At 45.4% G+C, this 19,635-nt stretch overlaps 2 protein-coding genes across 8 annotated transcripts; one reads left to right on the top strand and one right to left on the bottom strand.

Annotated features, from left to right (window-relative positions):
• Positions 1-425: 425 nt before the first annotated feature.
• On the top strand, positions 426-6,984 carry c7b (complement component 7b). 5 transcript variants are annotated; one of them, XM_019883550.1, is made up of 18 exons: positions 426-556; positions 769-830; positions 1,396-1,471; positions 1,595-1,736; positions 1,847-1,991; positions 2,146-2,284; positions 2,719-2,847; positions 2,929-3,172; positions 3,393-3,506; positions 3,574-3,740; positions 3,996-4,224; positions 4,451-4,622; positions 4,741-4,828; positions 5,159-5,291; positions 5,541-5,732; positions 6,084-6,180; positions 6,259-6,422; positions 6,741-6,984. In XM_019883550.1, exons 1-18 carry the CDS (start codon positions 551-553, stop codon positions 6,911-6,913), a joined length of 2,472 nt encoding a protein of 823 aa, XP_019739109.1. In that variant the 5' UTR covers positions 426-550; the 3' UTR covers positions 6,914-6,984. The 5 variants fall into 5 exon arrangements, with proteins under 5 accessions (XP_019739109.1, XP_019739092.1, XP_019739118.1 ...); XM_019883533.1 differs by having other exon boundaries at positions 427-556; positions 6,735-6,984; XM_019883541.1 differs by lacking the exon at positions 769-830 and adding an exon at positions 1,127-1,188 and having other exon boundaries at positions 510-556; positions 6,735-6,984.
• Positions 6,975-18,016, bottom strand: c6.2 (complement component 6, duplicate 2). 3 transcript variants are annotated; one of them, XM_019883519.1, is made up of 22 exons: positions 17,641-18,016; positions 17,303-17,475; positions 16,501-16,631; positions 16,079-16,217; positions 12,565-12,693; positions 12,328-12,484; positions 11,974-12,118; positions 11,627-11,768; positions 11,165-11,303; positions 10,669-10,839; positions 10,259-10,502; positions 9,987-10,106; positions 9,740-9,906; positions 9,427-9,652; positions 9,132-9,300; positions 8,899-9,010; positions 8,617-8,749; positions 8,342-8,536; positions 8,161-8,248; positions 7,820-8,064; positions 7,483-7,719; positions 6,975-7,433 (listed from the first exon to the last, which is right to left on the bottom strand). In XM_019883519.1, the coding sequence occupies exons 1-21, from the start codon at positions 17,761-17,763 to the stop codon at positions 7,541-7,543; spliced, it is 3,327 nt and encodes a 1,108-aa protein (XP_019739078.1). In that variant the 5' UTR covers positions 17,764-18,016; the 3' UTR covers positions 6,975-7,433; positions 7,483-7,540. The 3 variants fall into 3 exon arrangements, with proteins under 3 accessions (XP_019739078.1, XP_019739061.1, XP_019739069.1); XM_019883502.1 differs by lacking the exons at positions 16,079-16,217; positions 16,501-16,631; positions 17,303-17,475; positions 17,641-18,016 and adding an exon at positions 13,288-13,420 and having other exon boundaries at positions 12,565-12,730; XM_019883510.1 differs by lacking the exons at positions 6,975-7,433; positions 16,079-16,217; positions 16,501-16,631; positions 17,303-17,475; positions 17,641-18,016 and adding an exon at positions 13,288-13,420 and having other exon boundaries at positions 7,479-7,719; positions 12,565-12,730.
• Positions 18,017-19,635: the final 1,619 nt, after the last annotated feature.

The raw sequence follows: 19,635 nt of genomic DNA, 5'->3' as shown, positions 1-19,635 counted from the left end.
GACTGACTTTAGTGTGTCTCAAAAAGTTGACAAATTTAAAAATGGCCCTTTCATCCCTCCATTTTGCTGTTTAGTGGGCCTCAAGCGAAAAAATGTGGCCACCCACCCCCGATATCGTGAAACGGTTTAGCAAATAGGATGTGTTGACCTTTGTCCTGTTCCAGCACACTCAGCTGCTGATGCCCCTGTTCGGAATAAACAACGATTACGCAACAGTCCTTATAATGGAGCACTCTGACAGAGTAAAATGCAACATTTGCTTTTAGTCAGGATTCAAATGTATGAACAGTATTCAAGTGGAAATTATCTTAATTTATTGTTGAACAGATACCATATGTTAAAATGATTTGGAATTTGAACCGAGAACTCTGGCTCACAGTGTGTATGTAGTCAGGTATATGAAATGCGCTTGTTCCAATTTGATAGACGAGACTTTCGCCAGAGGGGGGGAATTCCAAAAGATGGACCTCTGTTGAGTAATCTCTCATTGCTGGTGATATGCCACTGCGGGTTACGCCGCCGGACAGAACAAGCATCGAAGGAAGGCAGCATGAAGGTAAAGCCCGAAAATGTTGAAGATCCTCTTCATGGTTGGATATTTACCGTACAGTGTGGATCAGATTCTGTTTCTCCAGTCTGATCGTGTCCTTTTTGATTTGCCATGTTTAAAATGCCTCAATGAATTTTACCCACGACATATTTTTTTTCATGACTTTTCATAGAATTCAAATTCGTGAAGTCATGTTTGTTCTTGTTTTATGTGAACAGTTGGAGTTGGCTGGAGCACTGCCTTCTTTGGCTTTGCTGCTCGCATTTCTTTTCCCTGTTCAGTAAGTAACAAGTAACCTCACACACTGGCTGAACAGTCTGGGGGGGGGGGGGTTTAAAATCTATGCCCTTTTATGACTGTTTTTTTTGTAAATGATTTTTATTTTCATCAGCTGTTTTCTCACCAGTAACGTGAGAATGTAGCATCAGATTCTGTTTCTCCAGTCTGATCGTGTCCTTTTTGATTTGCCATGTTTAAAATGCCTCAATGAATTTTACCCACGACATATTTTTTTTCATGACTTTTCATAGAATTCAAATTCGTGAAGTCATGTTTGTTCTTGTTTTATGTGAACAGTTGGAGTTGGCTGGAGCACTGCCTTCTTTGGCTTTGCTGCTCGCATTTCTTTTCCCTGTTCAGTAAGTAACAAGTAACCTCACACACTGGCTGAACAGTCTGGGGGGGGGGGTGTTTAAATCTATGACCGTTTATGACTGCTTTGTTTGTCAATGATATTTATGTTCATCAGCTGCTTTCTCACCAGTAACGTGAGAATGTAGCACTTGATAAATTCCAGTTATGCAGAGAAAGTATGTGAGATTCCATTTGATTTTAACTTGTTCTAGCTGCCAGCAGCCAATAAACTGCAGGTGGGGGTCTTTTGGAGATTGGTCTGAGTGTGACGGCTGCACCAAAACAAAGGTAACTTTCGCTCGTGGTGTGCAACCTTCATTACAATCTTAACAAAATGTTCAGATTTGCGGCAAGTGTACACATAAATTTTTTTTAAATCACATTCTAATTGACACCCATTATACCCATGAGGTGCGCACTCGAACTGTGGAGGCGTATGCCCAATTTGGTGGTGCGCCATGCTCGGGAGAACACGCCGAATCGCATGCTTGCATGCCACAAAAGGGGTGCCCCTTAGAATCGGGTTGTGGCCGAAGATTCCGATGCACATCTGGTGAGCTAAAAAGCAGAAGCCACCAAAAGCATTTTTCCTTTTTGAATCAAAATAGAATGCGGGAAATTTTGACATTCTTTCAATTGTTGTCTCAAATGTCATCAACAAAGGTCACTGCATTAGCCAGTCTCTGGTGTGCAATGGAGATCAGGACTGTGAAGACGGTCTGGATGAGAGAGGCTGCCAGGCAGATGGCAGTCAGTTTGTATGCGAGCTTGACAAAACACCGCCCAACTCTGAGTTGACTGGCAGAGGGTGAGTCTCTCAAAATCAAACCACACATTCGTCTTCAGCATCGTTCTTTCGTACTGAATATCAATATTTACACAAACAGACACTATTTAGTTCCATACTTTAGATATGACACTGATGTTTGTAAATGTGCTGGCCTTGTTGTTCCTATTACCAGGTACGACGTGCTTACAGGGAAGCTGAGGGCAGGTGTGATCAATACGCTGAGTTTCGGAGGGCAGTGCAGAAAGGTGTTCAGTGGTGACCATAAAATTTATTATCGACTCCCACAGAACATCCTCAGGTATAATTTTGAGGTGAGCAAAAGAAAACACATACTGGCAAAGTACCTTCTGCCAATACGTGCCAGCAATGTGGAAAAAAAAAGAGCAGGAAACATTTACAAGGTTCCAGAAGAGAATCGGACTCTACAAACATTGACTCAGATATACACAAATATTTATTTTACAGAAGAGTGGCGCAAATAATGATGTCGGTAGGCACACTCGGATAAAAACGAGAGAAACCCAAAGCGCAAGCTTGAGTCAAGAGAACAACGAACGAATCAAAATAGCTTGTCAACAAAAGGGAAAGATGATCTAATCACTGGTGTCATCAAAGCAAAATAATTACATTGAATAATTTAGTCGGAACAACAGTGCATGTGCGGAAGAGGAAGGTTATGTTGGACAACAGCATTTCAGATGTTTTCATTTGAAGCAGCGCGTTACGTTATGTTTTGTTTGTCCAGGTGAAAGTGGACAACGAGGAGAGCGATGAGTCCTATGAAAGCTCCTGGTCCTACATGCAAGACATCCAGGTCAACTCTTTAACGGGACATGACCGTCGCACCTTTCACAAAGAGCTCACGGAAACAAAGGTAGCAACGAAGATAACATATATCCAAAAGGATTTAGCCTGCGTGTACATTCAATTCTGATTCTCTCTCCACATCAAAAAGAATCACAGGCTCCTCATTCTGAAGAACAAAGTGGAGTTGGCCCAGTTCCAAAATTCAGCCCCTCAGTATCTGACCCTGGCCGAAGAATTCTGGAAGGCCTTAATCTCGCTTCCGTTCACGTACAACTACGCTGCCTACCGACGACTTTTGCAGACGTACGGCACGCACTATCTCGCCGAAGGCTCTCTTGGAGGCGAATACCAAGGCTTGTTGGAATTAGACCGCCAGGCATTCGTCTCATCCAGTAAGAATCTAAACATGTATTTCTTGGACTTTACAAAATCAAGCTAAAATTTGAGGTGAATAGAAGGAGACACATAAACTTGACTTCATGTCTAAGTAACGTTACATGGAGCAAATGGAAAATATTCTTTTGTCTTGTCGATATGTTGGACCTTGTTTAAATTGTGATAAAACAGGACACGATTAAGCGATGTGGTCTCGCTCTTGGAATTGTGTTCAAGGCGCAACAGCGATAGACTACAAGCATTGCTGGAGAAAAGTCAAACGAAGGCTGTTCAGAAAGAAAGTCAAAATCGTCTGTGATAAATTCTCCAAGTCGACATCATTTGACGAAGGTGACCCTAAGACCTCACTCTCTCTGACCAATGAACCAAGACTCAAGTTGCATATTATTCTCATCAGAAAGAGGTGTGAACAAGATGCCCATTAAGGTGATTACGTTTGGGGGCGATCCGTCGTTTTCGGATGTCTTGAAAGTTCTCGATCTCGAAAATCCAGAAGTCAACGGAGAGGCCTATGACAACTGGGCCTCCTCTGTCAAAGACTTTCCCGACGTCATTGACAAGAAGGTATTGACAGCAAGCACTGGCTACAGACTAGATTGGGGTTCAAAGAAGGCATTATAAACAAGCTTGCTCAAAACCTTCGATGAACCAGGGCAAGGCTTACCGAAAATGGAAAAATGTCTTTCAGAATCAAGCCAATAACGCTACTGACTTTGGTGAACCAAACACGGTGTGTTTGGTCGACCAATTTATGGTCAACTGGTTTATGTATACAACAGGTTGTACTCTACATTGATTGTCTCGAAACTTGCATTCCAGTTGCGCCCTCTGTATGAGCTTATAAAGGAGGTACAGTGCGCAGGACTAAAAAGGCTTCACCTGAAAAGAGCCATTGAGGAATACCTGGCAGAGGAGCACCCGTGTCACTGCCAACCTTGTCAGAATAACGGCCAGGCACTCCTTACTGGTTCGGAGTGTCGGTGCATCTGTCGCCCTGGAACCTCAGGACGAGCATGTGAGCAAGGGGCTGTGATCGGAGAACAACCAGGTAAATGATCAGAAGAACAATTAAAAGGGAAGTCAATCCCCCACAAATTTCTTTGCACTCATTAATATGTTCGCGGCACGGCATTCTGACGTGATGGCCTTTTCAATCAACAATAACCAATATTCCCCAAACGCAATATTAATCAGAATCCGACTAGTGGGGGTGCATACAACATATTATTTCAAAGAAAATGTCACCGTTGAGTGATAATCTTCTCTTTTTACAGGCGTGATTCACGGTAGTTGGAGCTGCTGGTCATCCTGGAGCTCTTGTTCTGGCGGTCAAAAGTCAAGATCCCGCACGTGCAACAATCCCAGCCCCAGCAGAGGTGGCCAGCACTGCCCCGGGGTGCCTGTAGAGCAAGTGCCCTGTGAAGATGCAGACTTACAGTATTTACAGTAAGGACGTATGCATGAATCATTTCTGATGCAATGCAATTCCAAAATTAAAATGACAACGTTAGAATTGATCCACAAGGATGTTCATTTGTGTCATCCATCGCTAACTTGTGCGCAGGATGATGGAGCCGCAATGTTTCGGCCTGTCTGTGACCCCACCAAAGATTTGTGGACCTCCTCCAAACCTCAGAAATGGCTACATCCAGGTGGATTTTGTGTGACTAGAACTGTATTAAAAACCAGGGGCGGGGCCACACCGGGGCTCGATGGGGATTTTCCTCAAGGGTGGGGGTGCCATGTCTTGCGGTGCGTGTGTGACCACAGGGAACATGTTTTATTTTATTTTTAGATTATTATTACAATTTTTTTTTTTTTTTGGACGAATTAAAATAACATGTAATTGCACATCCGCTACAGTAGATGGCATGGGCGCTCTCATTTCCTCTTCCTCGGTGGGACGTAGCAAAAAAATTGGTGAGAATCACTGAGTTAACTGAATGCTTTAAGCGTGCCTTGCTTCTGTGTGTGTTTTTCAGACCCCCAGTGACTTTTATTTGGCTGGGCACACAGTGCAGTACTCTTGCATAGATGGCTATTACCTCAGTGGAAACGCTTTGGCTGAATGTACTCCAAGTCAGACATGGAGGAGTGAAGCAATTGTTTGTAAAAGTAAGCGTCCTCCCCGGAGTATTTACCATTGACGTCGATCAGAAATAAAGAAACTGCAATCAATGAATGTAGCGTTAAAATAAAGTGAGCCTGCTCAAGTCTCAGACCACCAAAAAAAGGCTCCGGTGAAACCTGGTGAAAGTGGGAGGAGAAAGCTTTAGGCTCAGTTGTATGTAAACATTTGACCTCAACTGTTAGCTCGCACGTTCCAATTACACTAAACTGCAAGACATTGTTTTGCGTTCACAGGTTCGATGTGTAATATTCCTCATCTCAACGATGACGTTGCGGCCACGCCCGTTAAAGAGAACTATCCGATTGGAGACAGGATATCCTTGGCCTGTCCCGAGGGACTCATGCTGACCGGTGACGTTTCAGAAATCATATGTAGTCCAAGTCTGCAATGGTCTCCTTCTCCCACCGCAGCTCACTGTAGGAAAGGTAAGCGTGACGATGTATCGCATGGCCTCATTTATTCACGGTCATCCAACCATTTTCTCCAGCGCTTCTTCTCTTTAGACTCACAAGTAAGCTGGAGCATCCCAGCTGACTTGGAGCGAGATGTGGAATACATTCAGGACTGGTCACTAGCCAATTGCAGGGCACTTCAAGATAAAGAAAAAAACAATGCCGCTCTCATTTTTCTACGAGTCTGCCTTTCACCTTCAGCACAAACTTGAAAAGGCTCAAAACTTGTGTCAATTCTACCCCAGACACCTGTCTTTGTCCTGCATTAACGTTTCGTCTTGTATTTTAAGATGATGTGGCTTTCCCGCTTGCGATTCCTCTCAGGCCCCACAGCTGCGACTCCTCACGAGGGTCTGAAGTGTAAACTCTGGGAGAATGTCGGCAAAACCGAGTGTGTGTGTAAAATGCCATTCCAGTGCCCGTGGGTATTATTTGTCTGACTCTATTCTTTACATTGAAAATGTAATTGAAATCATTGACTGTTTTTTGTGTTTCAAAGGACTTCTCTGGAGTTATGTGCCAGAGTAAGCTCAGGCCAGCCTCGGGTGCTTGGTGTTTGCCAGCTCGGAGCTCTGCGATGTTTAGGCCGCAGTTTTACGCTGGTCAACGATAACGAATGTGACTGGCCGGAAGGGAATAATACCTCGGGAACAAAGTGCCAGCGTGAGTCAGGAATACTCTAAAAGTGTTGTCGTTGTCATGACAAAGTTTTTGTTGTTGTTCGAAAAAAAAAAAATACACATCGCAGCTGTGAAAACATTTGTCAAAGGTGAGAAAAAGCTCAGGGGGTTTATGTAAGACCGGGGTTTTATGTTCATTTGTTGACTATTATTCCTTACTTGTGTAGAAACATAGCCGTTTTCCTCAATTCTGTAGAAAGCAACCAAAGTATGAAAATGCACAAAACTTACATCTCATATTTATATGAGGGCAAGTCCTAACCCCCCCCCCCCTCTCCTCCCCCTTTTTTTCTAGAATTAGCTGGAGGTTGTCAATGCCAGAATCCATCGGAATGCCCAGAAGACTCAGCCCCACTGTGTGTGACCTCAGGGGTTGGCAGTGTTGCCATGACGATGACCGAGTGCCAAGTGGGGTCCAGGAGGTGTGCTGGGGAGCAGCTCACTGTCATCGGCATTGACGCATGTCCCCAATAAATGTTCCCTACCTTTTCGTTCTGTTTTCAAATGTTCATTCACACAGTAAATAGTCCAAGAATCCAAGGAGATTGTCATGTTTTTATTGTGTCCAAGCAAATTGCAACCTTTGGCAACAACGACTTTCATCCATTTTGCGACACTCATCGTAACGCTTTGCGAAATATGCCTCAAGTCTCTATTTAGCCCATATTATGTCTGTTGCGCACGTAGCATCATATGACTTTTCATGACATTGAAAAGCGGTAAGAGCAAACAGAAGTGATTTACTAAATGGGTTCAACTTATGAATGAAGAAGAGTGGCAGAATATAACAAGGCAGCCGTGGCAAGCTCGCAAGAACGTCAAATTCCAAAAATGCTTCCAAAGTATACTTGCTTCTCCATAATGTGCGTATTGTCAGTACACTTAGGTGGGCCTGATTCCGGCAGTCTATCTTTCGCTTATTTAAAACTCCAATGTGCATATTTTCTGGTCATTTAAAATTATGGCAGGAGTATTTTTGTATCATGTACTTTGGCTTTTGGGATGTTTTTTTTTTTTGTGGCACTATAACAAATATGTACCAATTTTTTGAAAATGTAATTTTTTTCACAAAAGTATAATGACGTCATTTTTTTGAGGTGATCAGGATTCGCACACACCTTCATTGAGGATCTCAAATTGATAGTTGGCACACCTCAGAGCAGCCATGGAGCAAAGGTCCACACTGCGAGTCCTCTGGATCCTGGTTAGCATCAGACAGAACTTGTGCTTCTCAACTTGGGGACACTCGCGAGCAGCAATGCACTCACACTTCTGAGATGCTGCAGACACAATGAGGACGGACACGAATTTGTTTTGATCGATTGATTCCATTTCAGTAGTAAAAGATGCCCAAAAAAAATAATCATCAGTCACCCTTACTTGAACATCTCTCCCATTCATAACACGTGTCAAGATCACACGACTCTTTGAGAGAACTCTTGGAGGCAAACTTGGCTCGGAAACGGGCCCACTCCAGTTTATCCGGATCCACGGTGTCGCAAGCACCTTCGGAGACAAAGAAGAGTGGATCGCCGTGGCAACGGCCGGCGTGGAAGGAGCAGAGGGACATCGGCACAGTGACGTTGATGTCAGTGTTCAGGATACAGAGATTCTCTGCTTCGGATCTGGGTGTACAATCACACACACACACACACAGATATATACAAACGTTACTGTATGTATCGTCCGCAAAAATGAAAGAATATGTGTGAAAAACTTACAGGCAATCCTCCCGCGGTATGCAGACACACTGAGAGCCTTGGTGTTTCTCCCCTGGACCACACTGACTGTCCGGTTCAAAAGGTTCCTCTGTAAAGCAACGAGAGAAGTCTTATGTTTCTTGAGGGAAAATATAAAATCTCAGAAAATGATATTTTCCCACATGAAGCCGCATGCATGTACCATTGGTGCAGTGCAATCCTGCAGGTAACGGAGGTTCCCAGGTGAGAGCGTCGCTGCACCTGTAAAAGCCTCGAGGCAGCGGCGACAAACCCGCCTCAACACAGTTCAAACCCACCGAATCGGCCACTTTGTACTCTTCTTTGCTGGGGAACAACGTCATGCCATCAGGAATATCGGGGGGAAGACATATCTTTCCTAAAAGTGGAGGAGAACATGCAATCATGAAGAAAGCCAGATCATGACATGACAACTTATTCCAAGAATCCGAAACCCACTCAGGCAGCTTGCTTTTGATTGGCTCCACGTCCCGTCAGGAAGACAATTGATGAACTGGAAACCCTCCAGCTCAAATCCTGTGAAACACTGGAACTCTTCATCCTCGCCAAAATTATAGTATTGCTTTGCTTTCTGGACACAAAAAAATGGAAAGATTAAAGAGAAAGAGGATCACTTCTGGTTTGCCATGGAAAAAGTGCAAATGTATCCTGCCGGACAGCCACTGATATGACACGCGCCACAAAAAAAATGGAGTGTGCATGAATATGATTGCCTTTTACCCTGAGGAAGCTGTTGTCAGGCGGCTTTGGCCTGCGACAACCCTGCACACCAGGAGGAAGCTCCTCCCTCCATCCGGTCGTGAAGTCATCATCATTGTCACATGTTTCATGTCTGGACAAGACAACATGAAGAGAAACGGTCAGATTCATTACGACGAGTATAATTCCCGTCGTTGTTTGCAGCAGGCGGCATTGGCTCTCGTCATGTGTTTTCTCGTTTTAACTTTTCCTACGGTTTGAAAAGGGAGATGTGACACAGTTCCTCATCACTGTCAGGACCCTTGCAGGGTTGGCCTCCTCTCAGGGGTGCAGGGTTGTCACATTTCCTTCTGCGATGTCTCTTCATGGAGGCTCCACAGCGACTCCACGGCCCCCAACAGCTCCAGGAGCCATCGACTTCCTCTGTGAGTTTCAAAACATCGATTACCAGAGAGGTATTACTGAAACAATTCTTTTTCATTAGCGGAGTTTCGTTTCACTCATCCAGTTGACGATCACGTGTCGGGTCACATATCATTTCAAGAGTACCTGAATCGTAGTCAGGAGCTCTCTGCTCACAGTTGGGCCCAAATGTGCCGGTCTGGCAGGCACACTTGCACTCAGTCCCAAAGAGAAAAGCTCTGGCATTGTTGGGGCAGGGAGAGCACTTGCAGGTATCAAACTCTTGCAAGTACTGCAGCAAAGCTTTCGTCAGGTGCCTCCTCTTTGTGGCTGCACACGGGATGCCCCGCACCAGATCTATGATTGGCTGCACCTGGTTGATCACAAAATGTAAAGTTCATTTGATTTTCTTTGAATTGAATTCAATACATTCCGCGTGTTTGAATCTTTTCAACTGAACCTTGAAATCAACCACAGCGGGATTATCGAGGACAGACTTGGCCCAGTTCTTGAAGGAGGTTCGATCAGGAGCGGGGCCTTGCCTCTCCCACGCCAGAGACGCCGCCTCTCTGGTCCGTCCGCCTTTCACCGCAGAGTAGGACTTCTCCGCTGCCTGGATGTATGAGCCTGGCCCGGACAACAACATGAAAACAAATACACGCCGGCAATACTCGTCTTTGTGTTTGCTGTTGCCAAGTGGCAGGAACCTTGATATTTTTGAGTCATTTTGTTGTCGGCGCACATCGGTAGAGCCCTCCCTTGAGCCAGAACGATTCGCCATTTGGTCTCTCGGCCCAGACAGCCTTTGACATGTTCCTCCGTTTCACCTGTTGGCGAGAAACCATCAAGAATGTCGCGGCACAAAAAGGACATCGCATTTGTAGTATTTCTCGAGTTAAAATTCCTTGTTACGGGTTTAATGTAACATTGAATAGCTTTTAGTTCCGTGGAGTACCAAGAACCTCGGGGCTTCCCGCACCTGAACTGGTAAGCTCCTCTCGGTTGTACTGGTAGAGCAGATCATAGAGGCCTCCAAGTGTCCCCGAGCTGTAGTAATGAGTTCCAAAGCGTTGAAAGATGTTTCTGTAGAGGCCGTAGTTGTATTCGATGGGAAGAGCGTGGAGGAACTTGAGGAACGGTCCGGACAAGACCAAATCGCTCGGGTCCCGAACTTTGAACGTGGACACAGGCAGAACCTGGTGCACCCGGAAAAACACGGAATCCTAACAAGAACAATGATTACATTTAACTTGGTCGATGAAACAATCCTCATGTGATTGTTCAACATCACTATCACAATATTTTTCCTTCAACAATCCGCGAAGGAGCAAAGCCGTGAAAGTTGAACGTGTGAGTGAAGTCATTATTTGAACTTGTTTGCTGACTCACCGATTTCTTTGACGCTTCGAATGCATCCTTTGACTTGATATGTGACGTCAAAAACCGCCGTCCGAAGAAAAAGATGTCTTGGTTTCTCTCGTCCTCATTGGACTTCTTCACATGAATGGACTCGGAGTGCAGAGGGCGGGGATCCGTGCTGAAGTCTTCCATCACGCCAGCCTTCACGACCACGACCACAACAAAATGAATAGCAACTTGGTTGCAAAGATCTGATCGAAGGCAAATTAGAGGGCGTGGCCCCGTCTTTCACTAATTGATCGGTTTAAACGACAATTTGCCGAATTTGTGTTGTTGTCGAACCAAACGGGGACTTTCAAAGTGGCAGAGACACGCCTTTCCCTCCTCTTAAACCAGTGCTCACATATCTATTCTTCGTTGCACCGTTGAGAAATTAAAGCACCAAATTGATCGCAATCACGTCCTCGACGAGAGGAAGCCAAAGCGCATCTACTTTTGGAAGGGGACTGACTGTACTTGACGTTACCTGAATGTCAAAGCTCTCAAAGTTGTGCGGTATCCGATGGTAAAGCAGTGTGCTCGGAGGCCTCCTGATGATACAGCTTCCTCCCATGAACATGTTGTCCAGGACGGCCCCTCGCGGCTCATTTGCCAGCGCATCGAACCTTCCAAAATATATCCGTTAACGGTTCTATCCGAAACACCTTGAAGATGAGCAGAAAGCTAAATATCGTTTCGGTTATGATAGAGAAGGTCAGGGTGCCGGCTGCACTGGAAGCTATCCCAACCAAGAGGGGGAGAGACACTCACACTTCGCCTCCCTAAAATCGTTTCGTTTTCAATAAAACAAACATGGATGTTTTGGAATGTGGGAGCAAGCCAAGTTCGGTTGTTGGGCCCAACTGATGTTCATTCTTGTGGGCGAAGCGAGAAGATTTATGGGCGTAGCAGCACGGAATGCGAGCTGCTGCCTTGACCTTTCGCTCACCCGTTCCCCACCAGGTCAGCACCGGGAGCCGCTCTCTTCTCGGCTGGACACACAACTTTGAAGTCAGCGCAATCCCTCTCATCGGAGTTATCTTCGCAGTCGTTCTGTTTGTTGCAAGTTAGTGTGGCGTTGATGCAGCGTCCTGAAACAGCGAGCAAAGATGTCAGAAGAAGTCTGTCTGAAATTCAATACCCAGGTTATAATATTTTGGGATTTTTTTTTTAAGATTAAAAAAAATACATAGTTTAGTATACTGTAGTTTCGAAAAACACAATAGTGCCCAAAAGTAGAAGGAATTGGCCAAAATAGTAATACTGTCCTCCCAGTAGAAGGCAAACCGCCGATACCGTTGTCGCATTTGAAGTTGTCTCTGCAGTCGATTGGTGCCAGCTTGCACTCTGTGGCAGGATAACAGGGCCTCTCTTCCATCAGTTCCACATCGCATGACGCGCCACCAAACTGGGATGGCGTTTGGATCGCCCTGGTCCGTAACTGTGACAGTGACATCAAAAGAAAAGCTCATCACTGCTTTGTTTTCTCATGCAAAAGACTAACCCTAAAAAATTCGAATGATGGCTGTACTCCATCCCGAGATCCCTTGTCTCCAATTCCATCGCAGTACTTTGCTCGGATGTACTTTTTATAAAACTGAAATGTGCTGACGAAGGAACCTTTTGTACTAGTTTTGCAATGTGTCTTGCCTGTTTCTTGGCACAAGGGGAGCAGTCAGACCAGGGCCCAAACTCTGTCAGCAGGCAATTTATGGGACAAGCCTGCACATTACAAGCCTTGCTGTCACGACTCTTGCACAGCTGATGACAGCTGCTCTTCCAGTAGTAATCGTCATATTGAAACGTCCTGAACAAAACAAATCTTTTGCATCAGAATCCACAATCCATCGATTTTGATCTGTTTAGCGTGAACCAAGGTGCCCTTGCCTTTGTCTGCTCTGCGTGCCGTGGTTGCATGTCCGGGAGCAGGTAGACCATGGGCTCCAGGGGTAGCGATCGCAAAAACAAGACAGACCGGCGGATATCAAAGTGAGGAGATGGAGCAGCAGGAACAAACTGGTGGAAGAGTCCATCGGGAGGCTTCCAACAAAGACTGAAGGAAAAGTGCATATCCAGGACATAATTATTCATGCATCAAGTCAAACCTTCATATCATATCTTCTTGATGTTTTTTTTTTTTTTTTTTTTTTAACACAGTGGGTGGGTTCCACCCTGGACCGGTTGCCCGCCAATCGCAGGGTACACATAGACCAACAACCATCCGCGCTCACACTCACACCGAGGGACAATTTAGAGTGTTCAGTCAGCCTGCCATGCATGTTTTTTTTAATGTGGGAGGAAACCGGAGTACCCGGAGAACACCCACGCAGGCACGGGGAGAACATGCAAAGTCTACACAAGAAGGCCATAGCCCGGGATCGACCCCACGACCTCTGCACTGTAAGGCCGCACGGGGAGAACATGCAAAGTCCACACAAGAAGGCCACAGTCCACGACCTCTGCACTGTAAGGCCAACATGCTGACCACTGCAACTCACCACGTCATGTTTCCGCATGCATCGCTAGAACTGTCGTTTACGTTTTGTTATAACATTACGTAAACGGCATCACAATACACCACGCGAAGATGGATGAAATAGTCTGACTCACCACACGCAGGGGTGCGTCTCAGCCGATAACTGTTGAGTCTGGGACGTTGTCTGCACTGCAGGCAGAGCTGATTCTGAACCGAAATTTGTATTGACAGGTTCTTATATGTACACCCTCCCTCTGGAATTTCTCCTTGAATCCAGCTCGTTTTGGACCAACTTCCCCCTCAGCATTAAAAAAAAAAAAAAAAAAGTCCCAAATTGGCGTACCTTTTTTGATAACAAAATTCTGAACATGTGAAGTAACATAAACTAGTTGTCCCTCCAAATTACGGGAAGGAAAACACTGAGAGGAGTTTCCCGTATGTGCCAGATGTGCTCCAGATGTGCCGTGTTGAATCTTGACACTTTCATATTGAGAGAGAAGGAAACTTTTTCTCCCCTGCAATTTCACAATCTTGCACTCACACGGTGCTCAGTGATGCTCTTTATTCACGTCATGCCGTATTTGTGAATTGGATCCATGGTTAGGAGTGTTTCAAAATGCAAGCTGTTGAAAAAGTTGGCTCTTTCTCAGTTACATGGGTTGTTTTTCATTGTTTTTGGAATATGTCCATCATTACCAGACCGAGATGTCGTCGATATGTCCAAAATATCGCAAGGACATAATTTATGACTTCCATTTGAGAACCCCTTGAACCCGCAACAGTGAAAAGCATTCATTTTGAAGAAATATGAGTTTCCATTTCTCAATCCTGTTTGTTTACAATAGGTCTTGGGAAAGGAATGGGAACATTAACCTCTCCTCGGCCATGATGACAAATGTTTGTGCTATATTTGTAGCATCCATCCGTTAGTGACATCTGACACGTATGGGACCGCGGGAATACAATGAAGCCACTTTTAAATGGCCGTATTTTTACTTACAATTCGGAAAACTGAAGTACTGGATAGAAAACTTTATTCACATTATAAAATTAAGCTGTACATACATAGGCGTTGCTTGTCTACATAGAAGGACACTAACTACACAATACATGCCATGATCATAAAAATACGCATGAAAAGAAAGGTTCCACATGAACATAAATTTTTCAAATGACCGTACATTACATTTGCATTTACATTCAGTGGAGAAACGACTGGAGTACGGATCGATGTGATCAGTGACATTTGTCTTCAAGTGGAATCGTGTTGGGTCTCTGCGGAAAGATGTCAAGCTGAACAAGACGTTGCTTGGCATGCTGTTGCTGAAAACGACTGCGAGCTCTACTCGTGTCCACTAGAGGGGGCAATGACCAAGTCACACATGCATTATTGAAAACAGTCATGACGTCATAAAAGCTTGATTAACAAATGAGGACTTTCATTGATTTCGACCTTGGAGTCTGGGGGTGGGTGGGGTGGGGGGGATATAAACACAGAGAAGGTCAAATGAGGCCTGTTTTGATTGAACTGGTGGTCACTGGGAAATTGGTATCATTCTTTTTTTTTTTTTGTTTTCTTTTTTACCGGATAATCTGATCCGTTACCGCCGAAGGAAAGGACAACGGTGGTCTTCATTCAAACTTAATGTCATGCTGATAAATCTTGCAGTTGGAGACATGTCATAGTCGATCGTAAAGCACTGAGCAACCAATACCACCATGCATCAACACTCTAAAAGGGGAAATCAAAGACGAACAACATCAAGAAAGAAAAAAAACCTTGAGACTCAGCAAACGTGAGCGGCGATTCCCCTTCGCCCCCTCTCTCTGAAATGAAACGCATCATTGGAACCAGGTGTGGGGATGCGACATCCCACCGACACACTATTTTGTCCACGGCGTGTACCTGCTGTGAAACATACGATACGTATCTGGGATTAACACCGTGTACTGTGACAGACATATCGACGGGACACGAGCACAGTGAGAAAACAAGAACGGTGATAATGCTTGTGCATAGCCCAAATATATACAATTTAATTCAATACACTGTATATGTTGAAAACTGAATAATAAATGCAAAACCTTCTCAACTCCTGGAAACACCACGAAAGACTAAAAGGCCGATGCAATCTAAACAGTGCCGTTTGTGGAAAGATATGATTATTCAATGCTGGAGGAACGTCCGCTGACCGGGGAACGACGACGGTGTATCTTTCATGAGGACGAGAGGATAACCAAACGTGTTGATGTACAGTACACGATGAACGGAGTCCGCGACTGTTAACCGGACACCATGCAGCAGAGTCCTGGGAAGCGTCTCTTCCTTTGGCGGACCAGCGGGTGTGGAGTCAGATTCAACAAGCTGCTGTCGTCTGTGACACACACAGCATTCGGGTTAATACGTAGTACAAAATACATCATTTGGTCCTCTTACAACATGAGCGGTTGTTCGTGGATTGAAAAAGTATCAAAACGCGGCACCGAGATAAATTATTTCCAAACTTTTTTGACCCCATTAATGTGACCTTTAACCTGTACGACTCAACTGAGAAAAACCCTGATATATATATACATTCAAACTCATGTTAAATATGAGTCAGCACACAACTGCCACCGCTTCAAGTGGCTCAGATGAATCCCAAATAAAGCTCAGCCGTTCCTGAAACATCGCATCGGCAAGAGTTACAATCGGAAATGGTAAACATCACATTTCACTGTTGACACACCTTGATTTTTCAGTGGCAAAGGCATTGTGTCCCTGAGTTTGCTAAGCAGATTTCTCATCTCCTGCATATCTCTGCCAACACAAAAACAGAAGTCATGACGAGTCTGATTTTTGCATGGAGAAAAAAAAAAAAGTCTCGAAATGAACAACCAGTGTATAGCACGAGGGGAAAAAGTCACTCTGAAAAGTCTGCATACCTCTCGATGTTTTCAATGTGGACTCCCACCAGCCACGGATCGTGAGGGTAGTCGATGGGTGAGGAGGAGCGGTCCTCGAGGATGGGAACATCCGAACTTTCGTCCACCCTGAAGTCCATCTTCGGCTCGGAGTCGGTTCCTCCAGGGCCAAACACAAAATAAAATTTCTTGAAGCAAAATAAATACGTTCTCCATACTCTGGATTGACGCTGCAAAGGCTAAGTTTGGTAAACACGTGGACAAACTTCGTCGGAAATAACACAGTGCTGCTACTGCTGATAAAAGCAGTCAGATCGTTGTGGTTAGCTCCGTTGCCGAAATCGGTCTACAGTATAAGGAAGGGCATTGCTCCTCTTTTGTGGGTTTGAATTCGGGGGCGTCGTCGGGCCCCATCGTGTGATGTCGCCGTATCGTGATTGTACTTTTTCTGTGAAGCTGCAACACCCCCAGCAGGCACATGGACTTCAACATCTCCGTGATGAACATCTCCAGGCAACACTGCAGCTGGATGAAGAGCCGGCATATCTCCGGGTGGATCTCTCCGTCCTCCGGGCTGCAGCGGCGGTTGATAAGGGAGGAGTGGGAATTTAAGAAAGGGGCACACAGGCGATAAGAACAGAAGACGGAAAAAGAAATCTCGTAAAATGACAATAGGCCGTGTGAACATGCGCAAAAACCCAAATCAGACTCCTGGGGTACCCCTTTCTCTAATCCGCTTATTGGGTCATGTAAACCCGATCGGGTTACCTCATGTCGAACGGGTCATTGATTTGTCTCTCGCTCAAGTATTTGCAAAGTGCCTTTTCATCAGACCCATTTGCAAGTAGCAATGATGCTAAGGCGGTGTTTAGGATGGTAATTTAGCAAACGATTGTGTGCACATGATAAGGCGTATTTATGATTCCTAATTGCTGCACTTCTTAGTAGTTCACTGTGTTATTTTATTTGACTATACTTTTATCGTGCAGAAGAATAACACTGAATGAACATGAATAAAATGTTGAATTTCTCTCTAATTACCGTTGTTGCCAGTAGCAGTCCTTTAAAACAAGCAAATTAAAAGTAATACGAAAAAAATGGTTGCCGATCCGCGAACGGCGTGTACTTGTCTCAACCGGTCCGTGACATACAAAAAAAAAGGTCGGGCACCACTGCTATAAATAACCAACGCAAATCCCGTCCTTGCTATTTCATACGGCCGCAGAAGGTGACTCTCATGCTTACCCAGACACAGCGATGAGGGCGAGGTCTTGATGCGCAGCCCGGGCCATGGAGCATCCTTTCGCTCGCGTGTAGTGCATCTGAGCCCGCAGGGAGGGACAGTCGGCTGACATCTCACCCACAGAAATGACCTGTTCCCGGTAGAGCGCCACCAGGGTGTTGAATTCCTGCACAGTCTGAACAAAATCACCCGCTTGTTGTTTTCCGTGCAGACAAGCGCGGGTACCGTTGACGTGTTTTCAAAACGACTGGCGACAGTGATTTGCCTGCATGCGTTCTACACCTGCGCAGCCCCGAAATGGGCTGCTGACGGGAAACATCTTGCTGTGGCAGAAACTCACCATCCTGCTGACGTCCACGGTGCTCTCCCGGTGCTCCGAATCCGTCGTCGGCCCTCTGGTGACGGGCAAGACGCTGCCAGCGGATCGGGGGCGCTTTTTCCGCCCGCACGGTGCAGAACTCATGCATGCAGAGAGCGCCCGTCTTCTTCTGGCGGCTTGCTGTCTGTGTCCTCTAAGCGAAGCAAAAAAAAAAAGACGCTACCGCCGAGGACGCCGCAGAAAAAAAGCGCGGTGAGCTAGCCTCGAATGAGGCGAACAGATGTTCCCCGGATGAGGACAGTGTAGCGGGGCGGATGGACCGCCAGCAGCTCCCTCTGCATCCCCCAGCCGAGAGGAGAGTCACCTTCAGCCGCTTGTGAAGGCCGAGGGGGAGGCTCCGACGTCTTCCGCCGCACGCTCACGTGTGAGGAGGGGAAACAAGTCGTCACCCTCCCGCCTGACTTCGCCTTAACCCTTCAGACGCCGCACAGTCTGAGGACACCTGCAACGGCTACTTTAGCAGAGTTGGGATTTCAAAGATATGACCTTTTTGTTCAAGATCCTGGGTACTTGAAGACTTCGGTTAAGTTTTCTTTTCACCGACCTGTAATGGACACAAATGTTCAAGGGTCAATGCTGATTTAGTCTGTTTAATCTCAATGTTTTTCGACTCGACTCGATTTAAAACTGAATTCTGAGCTTTACAAGGCTCCACGTTTTGTGTACAATCCCGCCGCTGTACGGTGCTGAAAAATCATACAAATGATTTGAAATGATTGCTGGGTGGGTTTTAAAATGTTGACGTGTCTACCGAGAGTCAAACCTTGCCATTTTCTGAGAAATGTGAACAAAAAAAAAAACCCCAAAAACAAATCAAAGAGTTAAATTTAAGCTGGATGTAGCCATGTCGTTAAACAGGACGAACCCCAATTGGATTTTCTTCCAAGTGTTGAATACACAAGTAAGTAATTTGGCACCCCAGCTCGGCAATGAACCCAAAGACCTTCTTGTGGCAATTCCTTTTTAGTCCTTGTCTTATCTTACACCCTTCAGCATCAGTGTGTGCATTGGGGTAAGAAGCACTCCACGCTAGAGTTCTCCAAGCTGCGTCTATATTTGCCTGCTGCCACCCGACATGGAATTAGCGTTCATTCGCCAACGTGCAAATCACTCAGCCACAAAAAGTTCAATGCATTGTTTTAATGGCCATAAAAGTGCAGGGTTAATTGTACTTTCTGCATGAACAAAGACACAATTTGCAGTCAATAATTTTCCATCCAAGTTTTTACATGAGCAATTTGTGATGTGATTTGTGAAGTGCATGCGGGGACTTATTTAACCTGCAGACATCATTTAACATGATTCAGAAGCGTTTTTTTCCCCCCCCCTGCTACCACCTGTTTCCATTTAGGGTTGGCTGCAACTTCCAACAAAGTTTCATTCACATCTGATCCAATCCATGAATATTTCAAATGCAGTAACCTGGTGAGATGCTTAAATTTCCAGCAGATTCGGGTACAATTTGAGGTGCTTATAGTAGAGTGTGTTCCCTATTCGCAAGAGTTTTGTGCGTTTGCGTGTGAGAGAATATGAGACTGCAGACACACAAGATAAGAAATACTTACGTTCGGAAGGCTTTGCGGCAGCTGGGCAGAGGCCACTTAACACATGAGGCATTTTTGAAGAACTGCCTGCGAGCGCGGTACACTCTCCGGAAAGAGGCTTCTGCTTTCCAGGCTGAGTTCTGAAAAAGAAGGAAGCGGAAAACAGTGCTGCATTGACTTGTGAGTCGAATCCGATGTGACCAAGCTCCAAACTCAAATCGGATGGTTGTTCGTCTCCGTGTGCCCTGCGATTGGCTGGCAACCGGTTCAGGGTGTCCCCCGCCTACTGCCCGATGATGGCTGGGATAGGGTCCACCCCGCGACCCTTGTGAGGATTAAGTGGATCAGAAAATGAATGAATGGATGAATGAATTGATCTCGATCGTACCTTTTTTGTGTGTGTCAATTAAGG

The sequence above is a fragment of the Hippocampus comes genome, unplaced genomic scaffold (genome assembly GCF_001891065.2).
Source record: "Hippocampus comes isolate QL1 unplaced genomic scaffold, H_comes_QL1_v1.1 scaffold232, whole genome shotgun sequence".
Lineage (NCBI taxonomy): Eukaryota > Metazoa > Chordata > Actinopteri > Syngnathiformes > Syngnathidae > Hippocampus > Hippocampus comes.
The sequence above is the reverse complement of the archived record's forward strand: the minus strand, read 5'-3'. Positions and strand labels throughout refer to the sequence as shown.

What these genes read in the sequence shown, in the direction of transcription:
- c7b (XM_019883533.1), top strand. An exon ending in TCAGAAATGGCTACATCCAG is followed by an intron (nt 4,829 to 5,158) that starts GTGGATTTTGTG and finishes TGTGTTTTTCAG; the next exon opens with ACCCCCAGTGACTTTTATTT. An exon ending in TGAAGCAATTGTTTGTAAAA is followed by an intron (nt 5,292 to 5,540) that starts GTAAGCGTCCTC and finishes TTGCGTTCACAG; the next exon opens with GTTCGATGTGTAATATTCCT.
- c6.2 (XM_019883519.1), bottom strand. Translation starts at nt 17,763, where the DNA reads ATGAGTTCTGCACCGTGCGGGCGGAAAAAGCGCCCCCGATCCGCTGGC. An exon ending in CCGTGGACGTCAGCAGGATG is followed by an intron (nt 17,476 to 17,640) that starts GTGAGTTTCTGC and finishes GATTTTGTTCAG; the next exon opens with ACTGTGCAGGAATTCAACAC. An exon ending in AGAGGAGCTTACCAGTTCAG is followed by an intron (nt 10,107 to 10,258) that starts GTGCGGGAAGCC and finishes TCTCGCCAACAG; the next exon opens with GTGAAACGGAGGAACATGTC.